At 35.8% G+C, this 20,411-nt stretch overlaps 1 protein-coding gene across 2 annotated transcripts in view; it reads right to left on the bottom strand.

The window, feature by feature from the left end:
• SGCG (sarcoglycan gamma) overlaps positions 1-20,411 on the bottom strand; it is a 125,964-nt gene that overhangs the window by 61,234 nt on the left and 44,319 nt on the right. For both annotated transcript variants that reach the window (XM_025996664.2, XM_025996665.2), the window contains exon 2: positions 17,708-17,902. In XM_025996664.2, the coding sequence (XP_025852449.2) occupies positions 17,708-17,902 (195 nt within the window). The remainder of the gene's footprint in view (positions 1-17,707; positions 17,903-20,411) is intronic.

The following is a 20,411-nucleotide window of genomic DNA, read 5'->3' as shown; positions in this document are numbered from 1 at the left end:
TGAAAAGGGTGGCAGGATCTACTGTTAATGTGGTGACCATGGTTGATTGACATTGTATTGTGTAATTTAAATTTGCTAATCAAGTAGAACTTATTCTCTCACACACAAAAGGGACATATGGGAGGTGATGGATATGTTAATTCACTGGGGGGAATCCTTTCACAATGTATGGGTACATCATATCATCATGTGGTACACTTTAAATATCTTGCAAGTTTGTCAATTCTATAAATCTGAAAAAAGTACAGAAAATATGGAGTGTTAGTGAGAAGCAAGTGGATATAAAACAGCTGGAACCCTCATATCCTGTTGGTATAAGTTGGTACAACCACTTAGAAAAATTGGTGGTTTCTATGAAAGCTGAATATACACAGAATATATGACTCACATTCTGTTAGAGTCCACACTCAATTCCCACTGCCTTAATTCCTATCTAGTCTCTGGATCACTATAATCTGGCTTCCATCATCATTATTCTCCTGAAATTGCTCTCCCTAAAGTCTCTAATAACTTTGTTTTTAATAAATCCAATGCGCATTTTCAATTCTTGTTCTATTGGAAAATTCTGTAGCATTTGAGACTGTGATCAACCCATGATTCTTAACACTCTACCTACCCTTGAGGCTTAGGACAGTTCTGTTTGTTTTATTATCTTATAGTTTGTTCCTTTGGCACTTATTTCTCAACAATGTCCTATGCTTTTTGTTAAATGTTGGTGTTTCTTGGAGTTTACATCCTTGGCACTATGTATATACCTGATATATGTTATATATATATATATATATATATATATATATATATATATACACACATATATATGTTATATATTATATATTATTAATATATACTCTTCTTCCACTTCAGTATCTTTCCTTAGTGTGGAGCCTAATTTTCTCTTTCCATTTCCCTCTGTGCTCCCCATCCAATACATACATACTTACATATATACTAACAGTTTACTTCCCTCTTTAAAAACCTGAGATGGTTTTCAACTGGTATACACAATAAAATACAAGTGAGTTCCTGAGATACAGGGATCTTATACTTGATCCCTGACTACTTCTACAGCTTCATCTCCCATCATTCCTCTCTGAACCTTATGTTTTAGTGACAATAAACTTCACACTCAACAGCATTTCTTCATTCTCATATTGTATCCTCAAATCATCTAAGTCCTATTGAAGCATTTTCTGACCTCTTCAGGTCACTGTATGTCCTTCTTCTGGATTTCTACAAAAGTGTGACCATGTCTCTCATAGAAATCTTATCACATTGTTATGTGTATCTAGACCTCTACTGTGCTGAGTTTTATAAATCCAATCTTGTTTTGGCAGCTGGCACTGTATCTTACACACAGTAAAACTCAACAACATGTTCAATGATTAAACAGCCTCTGTAGCTTCAAGATCCATGATACGTAGCACATTGCATATGTTAGCTGCTCAGTATATGTTTAAAAAGTTAATAGGCTAATGATTGGTATTATTTCAGAATTCATAGTTAAGGATGATAAACGATGCAGAGTAAGAAATTTTGCATCTTGGTGGATGTTGCAGTGATTTTAAAAAGTGTTTAACTGAGGGGCAGCTAGGTGGTGGTGCAGTTGGTTGAGTGTCCAACTCTTGGTTTTCAGCTCAGATCATGATCTCAGGGTCATGAGAACAAGCCCCAATGGGCTCCCATGCTCAACATGGGGTCTGCTTGAATTTCCCTCTCCCTCTCCCTCACCCACTCATACTCTGTCTCAAATAAATCTTAGCAAGAAAAGCCTTTAACCTTGCTGTGCTTTCATAACTTCATTCCAACATTTGAGAGGTAATATAAACCAAAAGTTTCCAAATTCAAGTTTCTTTATCATTAATTATTCTTGTAATTATTCTTTGCTTACCTCAGGTTTTTTTTCTTTTTCAGTTACTTCTGGTAATTTTCTACACAACTTTTCTTTCTTGCTAGGATGCTAGTAAAAAAATTTAGGCATCAAATGTAAGTTCTAGTTCATAAGAATTTTTTTTCTTGGAAATAGGTAAAATTATTTCATGAATGAATGTTTACAGTATTTTTATCTGCCTATATCCTAAAACACTTGATAGATCAAGGACATAAATTTATTCAATGAGAATTTTTATAACATCTTCCCTCAAATCAGTGATACTGTTTTTTTAATCCTGCAAACAGAGGAATTCTAGAATTTGATGAGAAGTTAAAGTAAGTATGTTTGGGGTGCCTGGATAGCTCAGTTGACTAAACATCTGACTCTTGATTTTGGCTCAGGTCATGATCTCAAGGGGTCATGAAAGGAGCCCTAGGTTGGGCTCCCCACTCAGCAGGGCATCTGCTGGAGATTCTCTCTCCCTGTTCCTCCCCCACCACACACACTCGTGTGTGCTCTCTCTTCTTCTCTAAAATAATAAATAAATATTTAAGAAAATAAATTAAGGGGCCCCTGTGTGGCTTAGTGGTCGCGCATCTGCCTTGAGCTCGGATCGTGATCCTGGGGTCCTGAAATCGAGTCCCACATCTGGCTCCCCACAGAGAGATTGCTTCTCCCTCTGCCTATGTCTCTGCCTCTCTCTGTGTATCTCATTAATAAATAAAATATTTTAAACAATAAATTAAGCATATTTTGTAAAGATGGATCCTGCAAATGATCCCAGAATAATCAGTGATTGTCTTATCTGTTTTCAAATATCCACAAAGTGACTCACTTTTCAATTTTCTATATCTTATGTGCTTTTGATATTTGTTCCTTCTAAATCACACAGAAAATTAGATAATAAATTTTTGTTTTGGTTCAGCATAAGAAAGGATAGCTTGGTTGAGTTGATCTTCTGACTTGTCAAGACTAAGACTTTGTGAGCCTCTAGAAATATGTACAGAAACCAGTTCTGGGTATGCTTCATTTAATGAAATTCATATTTCCTAACATCTTGCTATAGAATAAATTTAATTTCAACTGAATTATATCTCCTATTGATTTCCAAAACAAGTTAAAAATATATTTTTTCCCAGAAGAAAAATTCCTTTAATATAATTACAGTTATAAATAAGCAAAAATCCCTTGAAAATAAATTATTCTATAGAAAACTTGTTTTCTGATGGAAATGGATAATTCTATTTAGACATTAGAGCAATCCGAGGAGTGATCCAAAGTACCATCTAATAAGAACCTTTTATAGATGAAAGTATACAATATACAGATACTCTGGCAATATTGCAATGTACCTACTCTTTTGGCTCACGACTTCCCCACTGTATCATTGCAATACTTAAAAACAGAGTAATTTTCCTGAGTTTTCCATAGACTCACGAAGTAATGCCCCTCTTCCCCATTAGCTTACATTTTTCAAATATACTGTCATATTTGTAAGAAGAAGCAACACAATATCTTCCACGAGGAAATAAATAAAAATAAGTATGAGATGTTCAATCTTCACTTAAGCAGCAAAGTTATCTCAGTGTATGACAAAATATTGGTTACCACCTGAGAATGACTTTGAAGGTGATAGAACATATTTGAGCTTACTACCCTTTTCCACTGACCAAGTTTAAAATTTTTAATTTACCAGTTTATTAATACATTTATAATTATTAATTTGACAAATAAGTTACATAATTTGCAATGTTTTGAATTAAGCATTGCAAATTATGTAACTTACTTGTATCTTAAAAACATTTTAATTAAGTATAATTTTTAGAAAAGTAAACCAATTAAAATTGTACAGAATTTACCAATTCACATTCTATTTCTAATGTTTTTCTCTCTTTTTAAAGGATTGTATTTATTTATTCATGAGAGACACAGAGAGAGAGGCAGAGACATAGGCAGAGGGAGAAGCAGGCTCCCCGTAGGGAGCCCGATGCAGGGCTCAAACCCAGGACCTCATTTTTTTTTGCAATTAATTATCAAACTTTTGCAATTAATTATCAAACTTCGATAGACTAATCTTACAGGATAAACAATACGACAGCTAGTCAAGGTTACACTTAAAAAAAAAATCCAGCAGCACAGATCTAATAGACTTAAATACGTTCATCTCCTCCCAAACAGACATTTGATTTAAAAACAGAAACCAAAACAGAGTGCACACCACAAGGAAACATGGTACTTACATATATTGTCAAATAATTCTGCAAAGCTCTTTAAGAAAGAAAAGGAAAGAGGTTTTTTAGAAATTTAGAAAGCAGTAGAACCACCCAGCCTGGCAGGTAGACATGCCAGATGTTCTGCACTTCAGAGGGCTCCTGACCACATTCGGAGGGATCATGACCTGAGCCAAAGGCAAACGTGCCCTTTAACATCTCTTTATGTTCCCTGGGCCTATTTGTGTTCATGAGCTGCACAGTTTGGATTATTCTAGTTTTATAAAATATTTTGGTATTTGCTAGAGCAAACTTTCCCTTGTTATTTTTTGTTATTAATGAAGCCAAGATGAAGTCTTTTCATCCAGCTGTATACACCCTTTTATTCAGGTTTCCTTTTAGGACTTTCAGGAAAGTATATTTCAACAAGAGTCCTTGTGAATTTGCATATTTATTGCAATATCAAGAGTGATTCTAATACATTTTCCAACTAGTTTGGACTAGAGTATGGGTGTGTGTTAAAAATGAAACTTTGTACCTCATTTTATTATTTAACATATTATAAACTTCTGTATTTGTTCCAATGGTTTTTCATTTACTTCTTCTGGATTTTATAACACAATAATTATTTGTGAGTAATTCTTTTCCCTCAAATCATCTGCTGTTTAACTGTTTCTATCCCTTATTTAACAAATGGTCTTGTTGCATTTATCAAACTTCAAACAAAAAAGGTAGAAGGCAGTAGTGCTATCAGACATATTTTTCTTGTTTTTGGCCTTGATGGAAATGCTTCTAAGGGTTTCAGTATTAAGTATATTTTGGCTGCTAGTTAGTGGTAAATATTTTTATCATGTTAGGGAAGAATGATGGTCAACTATTTCCTTTTACTACCATCATTTATGATATCCCATGTGGTGTGGTCAAGTGAAAAAAGGGCTGATTTCAAATCAAATGAAATGGATGCAGGGACACCTGGGTGGCTCAGCAGTTGAGCGTCTGCCTTCAGCTCAGGATGTGATCCCGGAGTCCCAGGATCAAGTTCCATATCGGGCTCCTTGCCTACTTCTCCTCCCTTTACCTATGTCTCTGCTTCTCTCTGTCTCTCATGAATAAATAAATTAAAAAAAGAGAAATGGATGCAAATTCTTTTGTTTTTGGATGCAAATTCTAATATTTATTTTCTCACTCTGCGATCTCAAAATTTTTAAATTTCTGACAATGCGGTTAAGGTACACCTATATTTATAGAGTAGTGCCTGTTATGTGGTAGCAGTGGACAAGACGCTAAGAAAAAAAAATATAGACTAGTTTTTTTCTACCTTATAAAGTAGAGCTAACACATGGACCCAGGGAAGGAAATAGGAGAGAAGCCACCACAAGAGAATAGCAGTTTGAGAAGCAGGAAGAGAATAAAGAAGAATAAAAAACTCAAGAATTATGAGATGGTATGTTCATTTCACAGCACAGATAATACAACTAGAAAAATGAGAAAAGATTAGCATTAGCATGGTACTTTATACAGATGCCATGCAACTTCATGAAGAATTTTGTATTTTCAAGCTATGTTTGAAATCATCCCTAATACACCGCAAAGACAAAAAGAATAATGTGCTCAGAACACCTGGAAAGTTAAAAAGAAAGAAGAAGGACTTCCTCTTTTATATATATGAAAACAATAACAAATTCAGCATAATTAAAATTGGGTTCTAAAACACTATCAAAAGAAGTAACAAACAGAGATGAAGCATATAGCTCTGAAGTAGATTTAACTCATAAGAGCTTGTTATATGATAAAGGAAGCATAATAACTAATAGAAAACACAGGATTATGCAATTAGAAGGATATGCAGCAAAAGTGACACAGTTACATCTGGATAGTTTTTAAGGGGTAATTTCTTGTTTCTTTCTCAAGTCTTTTGTCTTTCAAAAATGCATACAAAATTCACAAACATTAAAATTAATAAAAGTTTTCAAAACCAAAAAACAGATTATCCTATAAATGGTGTTCATAAAACTGGGTGCTTGGGGAGAGGGATAAAATTAAAACCTTTCCTCAGATTATAAATGCTCCAAATGGTAGTCCCTTATTTGCTACTTGGAAAAGGTGGCATTATAAAGAGATGTTATATATGAATACATTTGTAATGCTTTATACACTTGAGAGCACTTTACACATTCTAAAGCACTACACAAAGTTATCATTGCTATTATAGTCATTATTTTCTAATACTCAGATATTAAAGCAAAATTTCTAGAGTATCTGAATGTGCTTCTCCAAATATCACTAATAGTGTGGTGAAACTAAGACCAAGTGATTCAAGCAGTACATATTTGGGGGATTAAAGAGAATCAGGTTAACCCTCATGAGAAGCCTACATTAAATCAATTAGTCCATATTGTTTTAGATGACTAACAGCTGAGGACCATACTAGAGACCTGAAGCTTTTGGTGCCTCACCTGGACATTTGCGTACTAAGAAAGTCAGTGTTCTACAACCACATCCATATCTCAGAAAATTGGAGGAGACAACTTTAAGGATACACAATTTATTCAAGCACATTTGCAAAGAAATTGAGAATTTGTGAGGGAATGTCATGGTTCATTCAGTACAGATTCTATGAACAAGATAATAGATTAGCAAATTTTTGATTAGTAATCTTGGATCTATCCACTCACCTGCAAATCCTACAGTAATTTTGTGTAATCAACTTAATACTGAATTTGTACCATTCCTTCTTGGTCACTGCTAATCTCATACACATGGGTGAAAGTTCTCTTTCATTTCTTCTCATTTTTTTAGGACCATAAAACATTTACTGGGTACCTAAATTATGTGCAAGGCACTGTGATATGGCTGGGGATTAAAAAAAATACAAAGCCCCATTAGCCCCTCAAGAAGTTTCTCTGACATGAAAAAGATACACTAATAGTACAGACAACTTTGAGAGTTCAGAATGAGGCTGGATTAAAGTGTGTTAGAGAAACTGGAGAACGTTCCTCAGAGGGTGTGGGATTTGGTCTGAGCCAGGATAGAAAGGTAGGATTTAAGTTCTCTTCTAAAGAGTTTTAGATTTAATGGAATGGCAATGATGAGCTTTGTCACAGATCACTACAGAAAAAGACATTAAAGCATCCAATATTAATTCTTAACACAAGGTAAATAAATAGTCCCTTTCTGTGTGTCTCATTTTTTTTGAGTATGGTTATCTTTGAAATTCTGTTTTTTCATACTTTGTGCAGATAGAATATCTGAAATCGGTCTGACTTCCACGTTTGACAGTTGCATACAGTTCAAGCCTATGGTGACTAGTGACCAGACAGTTTTAGTCATGGCTTTAACACCCTGCTCATTATACTAACATCAACTACATCATCCACACAGAGACCCATATTTGATGAATGGAATGATATTTTTATCTGAGTTTGGCTTTCTCCATTGTTTTCACAGTGAGAAGCTTAACAGGATGACAGATACTTTCATTTTATGCTCAGTAAAGAATAAAGAACACTTTAGCCAAATTATGGCTTCATAATTTCATGCCAAGTTTAAACCGAGCACCTAAGTAACATAAACAGCTGCCAACAGTACATTTTGTGTGTACACCATCAGAACATCGCAGATTGAACAAAATCTTACTTAAACCCAAGATTCTTACCCAGTCTGTCTCCTTAAACTAATGTTCTTTCCACCACGGTATAGTACCTCTAAAAAAAAAGGTGGGTTTTTTTTTGTCTGTTTTTTTAGATAGAGAACACATAAACAAGTAAATTAGGTTGTTTTTATAAATTACAAGATAATATCTTCATTAGCATTTGTGAGAAAAAATTATTTTGCCCAAAGACATCATTAGTTTTATTTTTTTAATTTTTAAAATTTTTTGTTTTGTATATTTTTTTTATTGGGGTTCGATTTGCCAACATATAACACTCAGTGCTCATCCTGTCAAGTGACCCCCCTCAGTGACTGGGTGGCAGGCATCAACAGTTTTATATTATTGTTGACAAAAGGAAGCAAGTGAATATATTTACATTGAGAACACATTCACTTTGTTATAATACTCCTCATGACAGGAATGTGAATCTCATATCTAGGTTCAGCTGATGACTATCACTATGCACGACAAGAGCCTGTGGCTTAGGACATGTGTGCTTTTGCTTTATTTCTCAATACTTAAACCACTTGCATAAAAATTATTACAAAAAGGAAAATTGAATGAACATCCTTGAGATAAAAATTAAAACTATAGCGCTATTTGTATCTTTAGACACCAGTGATAATAGGATTTGTGTCACTGATAGCAGGGATAATGAAATTCCTGTGTACTTGGAATAGCTTGAGGTTTATCTTCCTCCTCTCAACTCAGGCTTAATAATATCTTGTCTTCTTAAAAATGCCATTAAGTTAGTACATGTTCGTACCGTCTGTGACCTCTGGATCAATCCCACTCTATTATGACTAAGACATAAATCAAACATTTCAATTTGGTTTTTAGACTGGCAAGCACTGATGTAATATAATTCTTTTCAGAAAGATATAAATAATTTGAGAAAATGTCAAGATGCTGCTTTAAATGCCACTGTGTCATGTTTTTCTTTAAATCCTAATTTGCATTAGTGTGAAAAATGGGTGGCAAAGATAAGGAGGTAGCATAAATAATAAATATCAGATCCCTGACGATGTAATGACCATGTGGGTTAGGCTTTGGCAAAGGCACAAATGGAGAACACAAGGCTGCTGGCCTCTTCTTGCACCACAGCATGGGTCTCTGTAAAGGCAGGCAGAAGACAAGTGGCAAAACATCACTAAGTAGAGGCATCAAGAATGGTAGACAGGTATAGTGAAGAAGTGAAAATCTCTTCTGCTATCTGTGGTTCAGATAAAATTTCATTGCCTTCACACTTATGGGCTGTTCTCCTGTGGGCAGAGACTGCATTCCTTTGGGATCAGGGCTGATTTTGTTAGAGGCTTCCCCTGCAGTTGACAACGCACTGCCTTTTTTGAAGAAACAGCTGGAGGGAGCCCAGAGGGAGCAGATCAAAGAAAAGGCAAGGCTGAGCTCATGATCATCCACAGATGCTGGTGGTACTTGGGGCCACCTGCCTGCGATGGAGCCTCAGCGATTCCAGGAGGTGAAGCATGTTGCTGAACATATTTTGATATAAGAACAGCGTCATCTTAAAATATACTACCGTAATGGTTGCTAAACATATGATAGTAATTCTTTTTTCATTTGCTACTGCAGTAAGATATTTTAAAATAAAACCTCTGCCCAAACTCATAAAACATTTGTTGAATATTGAAACATTCCAGCAGAGAGTTTTCTAGCATAAGTGATTTATTTTGGCTAAATTTGACCTCTTCAATAAACCATCAGGGATCAACACAGAAAAGATTTCAATTTCAGTAGCTTACATGTCATCTTTTCTTTTGGAATTAATTTCACTTTATAAATGTAATGTTATTCAATATATTTGTTAGTGAGACCAGTAATGAGGGTAACTGCTCTTTAGACAAAGTTTCAATGTCTTGTTCTGTATTAGCTCATTCAGGTATATTCTTCCATTTTCATTTTATCAGTTAAGAACCAGAAGGCCTCTACATTGCAAAGCATCTCAGCATAAACCGTTAAGAATATATAATATAGGAGCACCAGGATGGCTCAGTGGTTGAGCATCTGCCTTTGGCTTAGGGCGTGATCCTGGGGTCCTGGGATCGAGTCTCACATTGACCTCCCAACAGGGAATCTGCTTCTCCCTTTGCCTTTGTCTCTGCCTCTCTCTGTAATAAGTAAATCTTAAAGAAAAAAAAAGAATATATAAGATACGAAACAACATGAAATCTGGATAAATGACCCCATGTGAGTAATACTGTATTCCCTGAAAGTAGTTTATACTCTGAATGACCCTAAGACAATGTGTTCCTGAACCTGGTCTGCAGACTCGGGTCCCTGGAAGAACCTGGAGCCCCACTCCAGAACCTGTTAACCAGCATCTTTGGGAAGTGGCTTCACAATATCTATTTCTAAGGACCTTCCCGGGTAACTGTCATGCACCTTAAGAGCATGAGAGCTACTCTTCTCACTCCCATGATGTGCCAACCCTCCAGCCTCCTCTCTAATCTGCACTTTAGTGTCTGGATTATTCTGCGCTTCCTTAATCATCCTCGCTTTTTCTGAGTTGCCTTGACTCCTTCTCTATTCATGTGCTAAGAACATATAACAACAATTTCATTAAAGGGGACAGGGGAAATGCTCTCATTCTTCATTCAATCCATCATTTATTCAAGATGGTAGATGTTGGGCCTACTGAGCTCAGCTGACATGATCCTAATGGGTGAGCAGACATTAAACAACCACAAAAATGTATATAAAATCAAATTTTGATGTGTGCTAAGATGGGGAAAATAGAGTCCTAGAAAAGAGAATAATAGGAGAAGTCTGTCTTAGCCTGTGGATAGGAGTGGTTGAGGAATATACCCCTGCAAGGAAGTGCTGGTCTGAGCAGAGATTCTCTAATGATACATGTGCCTGTGTGTGTGTAGCCGTTCTAGGCAGAGGGAATAATGTATGCGAAAACACTGGGTCAAAGAGATCAACAGAATTTTAAGAGCTACTGTGGTTTTTAGTTCAATACAGAAGGGAATCCACTAATTGATTTTTCCATAATAAGACTGGATGAATACCTTGGAGGCATCTCTTCTTCTCAAATTGCTACAGACAGAGCTTTTAAAACAGCTGGAAGAGGCATGCTGGTATGACCAGGATAAAGGATCACTAGGTCCCCAAGGTGGCTGGATGGGCTTCCCACTCCTGCACATTTCTGGTTCCCAAACTTCTAATTTATATCCTAACTGATTGCCCCTCTTAAGCAGGGTATGTGGGAGGGACCTCCCAACACAGAAGCCCTTTGGTCCCTTGCTGCACCCCAAAGCAGGAGGAGTGTCCTGCATGGTTGGTGAGTTAGGAAAAGCAGCAGACCCTTGGCTCAGCTCCTCCTTCCCTGGGGATGTATGTGCCCCCAGATTTCCAGTCTGCTATTGGTACAGTAAAGCACATGAGGAAGAATGACATGATGATCAGGTCTGAGCCCCTGGAAACATGTCTGAAGTTTTCCTATGCTGCCTGTGACTTCTTGGGTGACCTAATTCTGAGGCACAAGATGTTCAGGCAGATCTAAACTGTGCCCTCCACTTAACTTTTATCAGTAATACAGATATTATTTGGAGCTCTATCACCTCTTTTTATTCCATTTCATTAGTTCCAAACTTGGATAGGGAGAATGCAGTAGGGCTTTTTTTTGGACACTGTGTGGGGATACCGAATCTCTGTAGTCTTCATGGTACTACTTTCTGAAGGGTATGGGAGAGCTCTGAAGACCTGGCTTAGGTGTTCTTGATTTTCATGGATCCTGGTATTTGTTAAGATACACCTATCATTGACATCTACAAAATAAAATATATAATTCTTTAGTTTGTAAAATACAAATTCATAGGGTAATTATAAGGATGAACTAAGTTAACGGACATAAAGGGGTTGGGCAGTCTATGTACATCTTTTAGGAGTTATTAAAATAAAGAAGACAGAGCCTCTTAAATATAAACTTTCTTCATGATAATATATCAAAACATATATTCAATGTTTCTTCAATTATGATGAAATTATCAACCTATCATGACAATGTAGGCAAGAACATATTTGCTATTAAAGTGAAAAAATAGGCATACATAATAAAAAGAGTTTCAAAACCAAATTTACTTGCTAAATAAATAATTTCTCAGGTAGTGAGTGTTTAAAACATTATTAGATTAGCCTAAAATATTACTATTTTATTGCTGCTTTATTGCTTCTCCTTCGCCTTCTACCCTTCCCCCTGCTTGTGCTCTCTTATTTGCTCTATCTCTGAAATAAATCAATAAAATCTTTAAAAAATAATTGCTAATAATAAATGGTTGTGAATATCGATCATCAGGTAAGTTCATTCAGGTACTTTTAGAGTTTTTCTCTTTGTTTTCTGTTTGTCAATATCTAGTAAAAGAGAAATTAAATACTCTTTGCATAATGGATAACACTGTATTCATACTATCCCAAAGGTAAGCTGCTTAAAACAATGTATATTTCTTCTTCAAGTTTCCATAGGCCAGGATTCTGGGAAGTGTTTAGGGTTTGACGCTGCCACTAGGCTGGGTTCCTTTATGGACCTGGGGTTCTCCTCCAAGCTCATGTGGTTATTGGCAGACTTCATTACCTTGCAAGGCAGGGAGTGAGGGCTCCATTTTATTGCTGGCTCTCTGCTCGGGGTCACATTCAGTATTGAGTAGCTGCCCCTCGTTCCTTGCCACGTGGTCTCTCACAGACCCTCTCATGCCTTTGAGGCCAGCAGAAGAATCTCTTACAAAAGGGCTCAATCTTTTACCCAATTGAGGCAGGCCTACCCAAGATAATTTCTCTCTTCATTAACTCAAAATCATTGATTTGGAACATTAATTGCATCTGCAAAGTCTCTTTATCTTTGCTACAAAATGTAACTTAATCCCACCACTTTTGCCATATTCTAGCCAAATCACAGGTCCTGCCCACACTCAAGGAGAGGGGATTACACAGAGCATAACACCAGGACTGGCAGTCATTGGAGCCTTCCTAAAATTGTGCCTACCACAAACATAAACCAGGTAGTTAAAGAAAAGTAAAATAAAGATATTTAATAATATAGAGGCATTAAATGATTGTCTTCATTAACTTTTCATAACATGGTCTAGATGACCATGGAGGTAGCATGCCACATACCACATTCATGACATGTCCAAAGCAAGGAAACTAAGATCATGAATCTCGATCCTCCAAAATAAGACAACAGCACTTACTGAAAATCCATCAGTAAAGCATATTAGCATCAAATTTTACATTAGGAAGGACTAGGGTGTCATCAGTTATAAATCAAGTATTTTACAGATGAAGAAAATAAAGATCATGGGGGATAACAATGTGTTAATAAATGGAGGTGTTAAAAAATATCATGACAGGGGCAGCCCTGGTGGCTCAGCAGTTTAGTGCCACCTTCAGCCCAGGGCGTGATTCTGGAGACCTGGGATGGAGTCCCACGTCAGACTCTGCATGGAGCCTGCTTCTCCCTTTGCCTGTGTCTCTGCCTCTCTTTCTCTCTCTCTCTCTCTCTCTCTCTCTCTGTGTTTGTGTGTGTCTCATGAATAAATAAAATCTTTAAAAAATATCATGACAAAGGTTATATTTTAATAACCCTACATGACCAGTGTGCATTCAAAGACAGCCTATAGTAATTTATATATCAGCATTATTTCCTGAGTTTTAAAAATCCTCTTCAAATGATTATATAATCACAGGGCTGAGATAAAAGTCAGTGATATGCCATCTAATACTATTTTTCTGTCTTCCTATGAATGGTCTCTGACTCCTCAATGAGGAAAACATTGATCTAAGGAAGCATGCAGAGAGGCAGTCTTCTAGGTCTTTATTTTCTCACTAAATGAAAATTTCTTAATGCGGAAGTTCTTGATAGAAGATTTCTAATGTCTGGTTTCCAAAGTGAATTAATTTTAAATCCTTGTTAAGGATAAATGTGCTCAAGGTTTTTGACCTCCTAAAAGGAACAACATTGTCTATTGCCATAGTAAAGGAACATATATACCTGAACCTAGTTAAGGTTTATATAAACTTTTAAGATCTGGCAGGCAGATGCGGGGACCTACTCATCTTGCTGCCACTCAAGATGAACGAGCTTCATATGAAGTTTCCTTTGCTTATTAAAACTGCTACTCACTCAGTAATCTCCTTGACATCAATCATAGAACCATTTTTCTAGATATGTCTCCTGAGGAAAGGGAAACAAAAGCAAAATTAAACTATTGGGACTACATCAAAATAAAAAGTTTTTGCTCATTGAAGGAAATCATCAACAAACCAAAAAGACAACCCACTGAATGGAAGAAGATATCTATAAGTGACATATCCAATAAGGAGTTAATACCCAAGAGCTTATACAACTCAACACTGGAAAAACAAATAATCCTATTATAAAATAGGCCATAGACATGAACAGAATTTTTTCAAAGAAGACATACAGGTACATGAAAAGATGCTCAACATCACTCGTTATCAGAGAAATGCAAATCAAAACCAAAATGATATATCACCTCACACCTGTCAGTATGGCTTATATCAACAACACAAGAAACAACAGATGTTGGTAAGGGTGTGGAGAAAAAGGAACCCTCATGCACTGTTGGTGGGAATGTAAATCCGTATAGCTGCTGTGGAAAACAGTATGGAGGTTCCTCAAAAAATTAAAAATAGAACTACCATACAATCTAGTAATTCCACTACTGAATATTTACCCAAAGAAAATGAAAATACTAATTTGAAAAGATACATGCACCTCTATGTTTATTTTAACATTATTTACAATAGCTAAAATATTTTATATGCAAGTAAGTAAATAACCATAAATCTTTTAAAAAATCTTATCTGGGTCATTAAAAATTAAAAAATGCCTTGCTTTAATATACTTACTGATGAGAATCATGGATACTATTTAATAACCATGAACACTTTAACCAAAACTAGTTTTGGATATTAGTTTTACAGAAGGAAAATATAAAAAGGAAAAACAGAACGAGGCACTTTATTGCACTGGTTCTTTTAACATCCACTTTCCTGAATAATTGATTTAGCTATTATGATGACCAACACAGAATATTCTAGAAAGTTTATGTTTGGCATCAGTTGTTACAATTTCCTAAATATTACTTTATGTTCAACAGATGTTATACATAGAAATTATGTAAAATTCTGTTACATGAAGTTGCAGTTCTAAGACTGGAACTGTGCTTGGGAGATACTCATGATACTGGTGGTTGGCTTTACTGTTTTCTATAGTAAAATATTAAAGTATATGAGGAGGGGAACAGGAGTACTGAAATGATAGTATGTCTAAGTTAATAAACCTGCCATTGCTATATGTTGGGGATCTAAGCAGAGAAAGTCTTTTAAACTTTGTTAATTTGGGAAATTATAGTTTTCAGTCTATCTTGACTAATGACTATATAGGTAATAGATAGGTTATTATACTGAATTTGGGGAGAGAATTATATACTAGCTGTTACATGTTCAAAATTCTATCACTCTGTGCAAATGTTGAAAGCCCTGACTTTATTTATCATTTCAGTGCCAAAGCTCTTCAAAGTTTCTTTTATTCATGTTGCTTCCTTGGCATGTATGTAATCAAGAAGGGATACTGGTTTATATATGAATAAAATAAAAACAAAACTAAATTACTATATACAGTGAGATCTTTAAAACTAGGGAAAAATCAGAGCATAAATGAATGTACAATGTCCAGCATTACAATGCATGGAATGTTCCCAAAGCAAGGGATCAACCTCACACACACACAAGAATTGCATCATTTATGTTATCTCATTTTGAGAAGAATGACCCAAAGTCCACCCGCCATTTTTTAATCAACCCTTGGCACTTTCTGCAGAATAATCTTTTTATGAGTCTTCCCTTTTGATCCATGAATATAGGTGTCCGTTCATCCTATTTTGTTGAAAGATGCCACTAAAGAACCCCGAATTAGCAACAGTTTCCTAGTGTTGAAGGAAATACCACACGAGCTAACCATGTCTCAAACTAGAAAGCACAGGGTATGACGAAGGGCAGCAATGGCAGGAAAACATGTGCTGGTCTCTGTGATGTGCTATCCTAGGTTGAAGTGGACTCAGCTGCTTGGCACAATTTCATTTAATGTAATCAAAATTTATAATATCCAAAACTTGTTTCAGGGCTACGATATAAGACAAGAGCAAAAAGCAAGTACACTATCATTTTATGTTCACATATGGTTTATAAAATTAATTCACATATACTTCTAATATAATACACAACTGCATTCATTCAAGATATATTTACTGAATGCCCAATCATGTGCCAAGATGGCCAGGTGATTGATAGAACCCATCCATGGTCCCTGGTGAGAGACTATTAAAATCTGACCATCCTCCGCACTTCCAGAGCCATGGGGTGGCTTCTTTCCCCAGGCCATCTAAAAGTCTTTTTCCTAGTAAATTTTCTCTCCACATTCTGCATAACTGAGGAGCACATGGTGGTGGGTGCAGGGCTCTTTAGTCAGGAAGCATTTCTGATAGATCCTATAGTTTATAATTTGAGGACTTCAATCTCAGTTCACTCTCCAAAAAATATTAAAGTATTTTAAATTCAGAGATAAAATGAAGATGATACACAGCATGTGCATAGCATATGCTGTGCTACTTAAGCAAAGGTGTCCAATGAAACTAAATATTATTGTGATACTGTAAAAACGTTTTTTTTTTTTTGTAAATTTTAAAGAAGAAAGCACAACTTCCATTTGGCTAATTTAAATATACTTATGTATTTATAGCATAAATACATAAATTTATAGTATTTAATATAATTTATAATATCAATTTATAACATATGTTTATATTATATTAAGTAACACCTTTTTTTTTTTTAAGTAACACCTTTTAAGGTATATTTTGACTTGATTGGTATTTTACCTCTTTGAATATCAGAAAATATTTATGTCAACAAAATAAATCATGTACCTACTGGCTATTGAGCAACGGCAGAAAAGAAATATTTGCATAGAAAGTGAAGGAGATGGGATGCCTGGGTGGTTCAGCGGTCGAGCATCTGCCTTTGGCTCAGGGTGTGATCCCGGATTCCTGGGATCGAGTGCCACATCAGGCTCCTTGTATGAAACCTGCTTCTCCTCCCTCTGCCTGTGTCTCTGCCTCTCTCTCCGTGTTTCTCATGAATAAATAAATAAAATCTTAAAAAAAAAAAGTGAAGGAGACTCATCAAAGGAAGGCATTTCAGACTAATTGCTACTACAATTGTTCTTGGAAAGAGCCTGTACCTATATCACATCTTCAAGATGCAAGGAAGGAAGAGATTAACCTACCTGTGACGTACATGTGCTATTTTTCCCACTATGACTATCTAGCAAAATTAGGACATTTTTATATTAAATGAATATATTTTTTCAAAAAGTATACAAAATATTATCAGAGCATATAAAATTACCCAGCCATCCTGAAAAGATGAGGATGCTTAAAACAGACTATGAATTCCTTTTGACTACTAGTATTTTATCTACTAAATCTTTTGTTAAATGTTGAAGCGTGGACATGAATTTATTGTATATTAAAGTGAAATTTTAAAAAATGAGAAAGCATCTAGGCAGTTAGTATTAGTGGATTAATGAGATTAGGAAAACATAATTTATAGAATTTTACAAATTAATGGATTAAAGAGTCATTACTCAATTTTGATGTAGTCAACCCCAAACTCAACATGGTTACAATTTTCCCACATGCAGAGGTAATGACTATCATAAAAAATTGCAATAGAAAAGCAAAAAAAAAAAAAACTGAACACCCTATAGTTCATAGTGAAATTGAGAAAAAAATAAATGTATGACTATTTTGCTACTGATTGTTTTGATCTGGACAGAAAACAAACATTAATTACATTAAAAGGGGTTTCTACCAATACAATACGGATGACGTGATACAAGCAAAAACATGCTTACCAGGAAAGGAAGCTACTTACTGGGGAAAACCACATCACTTTAAGAATCCAAATCGTAAGAGCAAAATTCACAAGGAGGATGATGAGTAGAAGAAGAACAAATAAGTATAGGCAACGTTTTCTCCAGCCATAAATGCCAATTTTGTAGACACACTGGTTCTCTGGCCTCTGTATGTGGGTACCTTCTGTGGTTGTAGTGTACTGTTTGCGGACCATCTGCCATGGAGTAGGGGCAGGGTGGGAGAAGGGCCAGGGAGGGGTTGAGAGAGAGAGGGAGGGCCAGAGAGAGACACAGAGAAGGAGAGAGAAAGGGAGAGAAGAGGTGTGAAGAGATAGAGTTTAGAGAGAGGAAAGGAAGGAGGGAGAGAGAAGAAAGAGGGAGAGGCACAGAGATAGAAACAGAGAGAGAATTTGTCAATGCTGATTTACTAAAAGTACGACAAAATAACACTTTTTACCTCAATAATAAATTTCCAAAATTAAGATGATTTTTAAAAAGAATTGAATATTACTTTGAAACACATCACCATTTCAAACACAGAGTGTGAGTAATCTATCATTCAAAATAGTTTAGATATGGCCAATCCATTTGAAATCCAGTGACCATATTTTCAGATTTTAATCAATAAGTATATAGAGACAACTTGCAAAATTCTGCAGAGTTAAACTTGGAATTGAAGCATCAACCTAAAATAACTTACCAAGCTTTTAAAAGATTCAGTGGGAGGAAAATCAAGCTGATACCTATATATCTTTCTAAAAATGGAATCCAATTATTTAGTTTTTATGTTAAAGAATTAAAATCACATCTTTCTTCAGTTGCTAAATTACTTAGAATTAAAGGCTCTCTTCAAGAAACCTACCACACTAATTTTTGCCTATAATAAAATTTCCCAGTATTAACCTACTTCCAAGAAATATCAGAATGTGTAGGTGCATACAAATGTTTACAATATTCATTGTTTGTAAATAAGAGTAAATTTTCATAACAATTTCAACTCCATGAGATTTTATTTATTTAATTTTATTTCTTAAAAATTTTATTTATTCTTGAGACACACAGAGAGAGGCAGAGACACAGGCAGAGGGAGAAGCAGGTTCCTTACAGAGAGCCTGATGCGGCAATGGATCCCAGGATCACGCCTTGAGCTGAAGACAGATGCTCAACCACTGAGCCCTCCAGGCATCCCTCCATGGGGAGCTTTTAAAGAATTATTCATTATTTCACTTTACATAGAGGAAAGAAGAAAGTGGTTTTAATTTATAAAGTGAAGATTAGAGATTATGAAGACTTTCCTGATTATAAATGTAGTAAAATGATGACTCAAAACATAAAATATTCTCCTCTGGGATTTTTTTTTTTATGCAAAGGTCTTATTTATTTATTTATTTTTTTAGGAATGGTTTGGAGGTGTCCTTATTAAAATAAGTCATAGTCTTAAATAATTCTTTAAATCTCTTTCCACCTCAATGATTGGGTTTTCCTATGTTCTAATTCATTATATAAAACTGCTATTCATCACGTAGGATTTTCAAATACTCAGGACAATCTACAGTATTCAAAACCTGAATGCTTACTGATTTCAAAACTGGCATAACCTATTTACTCATTTCTTTGAGCTCTTCAATCTTCCTGACATTAGAGTCCACCTCATGCACACAGTTTCTCCAAAGTCCTAGGAGTCATCCTTGATTCTTCTCTTTTCCCTTCAAACCTCTCTCATCTTATCAGCTCTGCTTTAACATGTATCCTGAATGTGTCCACACCTCTTGCCCCCACGCTAGTTCAAGCCACTATGAACTCTCTTACCTGTACTACTGCAAAACTGGTCTTCCTTCCTTCCCTCCAGAAACCATCCTCTACCGAGCAGCCAAAAGTGCAAAATGTAAGCAAGCTCCAATCATTCTGTTCTTTCAAGCCCTCTAATGGCTATTCCTCACACTGAGAATATCTGAATCCTTCTGTTACCTGCCACACCCTACATAAGGGGCCTTTGCTTACTTCTTTGACATCATCTACCACCATTTTGTCTTTTGCTTGTAATACTCCATCTATTCTTTAACAGACCAGGTTAACTCACTCCAAGACCTCCGTCCTGAGCATTGTCTCCACTTGAAACACTCTGCTGGCTCCTTCTTAGATTTCAACAGCAGCTCCCATGTCATTTTCTCAAAGAAGTCTTCTCTGGGCACTGAGTCACTTGCAATTGCCTCACACTATTACATTTATTTCAAAGTGCATGTCATCATCTGTAATAATGGAGGCAACTCCAGAATTTCTGTGAAGCATAGGCTGAGAGACTGCAATTGGATTGGGAAGAGAGGCCAGAGAATCTGAATTTATAGGAAATGCACTATTTTACCGTATTGCTACAGATTAGTAAAAATAGCAGCTTTCCAAGAATGTGTGTACACAGTTTCCAACTGCTACATATCTCTATTCCTATATATAATTTCCTATTGCTAGTGTAACATATTATCACAAATCTAGTGGCTTAAAACAGTACAATTTTATTGTCTTTCAGTTAGGGAGGTCAGATATCTAAAAATGGGTCTTTGTGGACAGGTTCATATTCCTTCTGGAGGGTTTAGGGAAAAATCTGTTCCTTCTTCTTTCCAGTTTCCAGAGGCTGCCCACATTCCTTGGCTACAATCTGTCTTTATGTTGCCTCAGCTCCTTCTGACTCTAATCCTGCTACTTCCCCTTCATAAGGGCCTTGTGATG

Source organism: Vulpes vulpes, chromosome 9, assembly GCF_048418805.1.
Source record: "Vulpes vulpes isolate BD-2025 chromosome 9, VulVul3, whole genome shotgun sequence".
Lineage (NCBI taxonomy): Eukaryota > Metazoa > Chordata > Mammalia > Carnivora > Canidae > Vulpes > Vulpes vulpes.
This window is presented reverse-complemented; position numbering and strand designations above follow the sequence as displayed.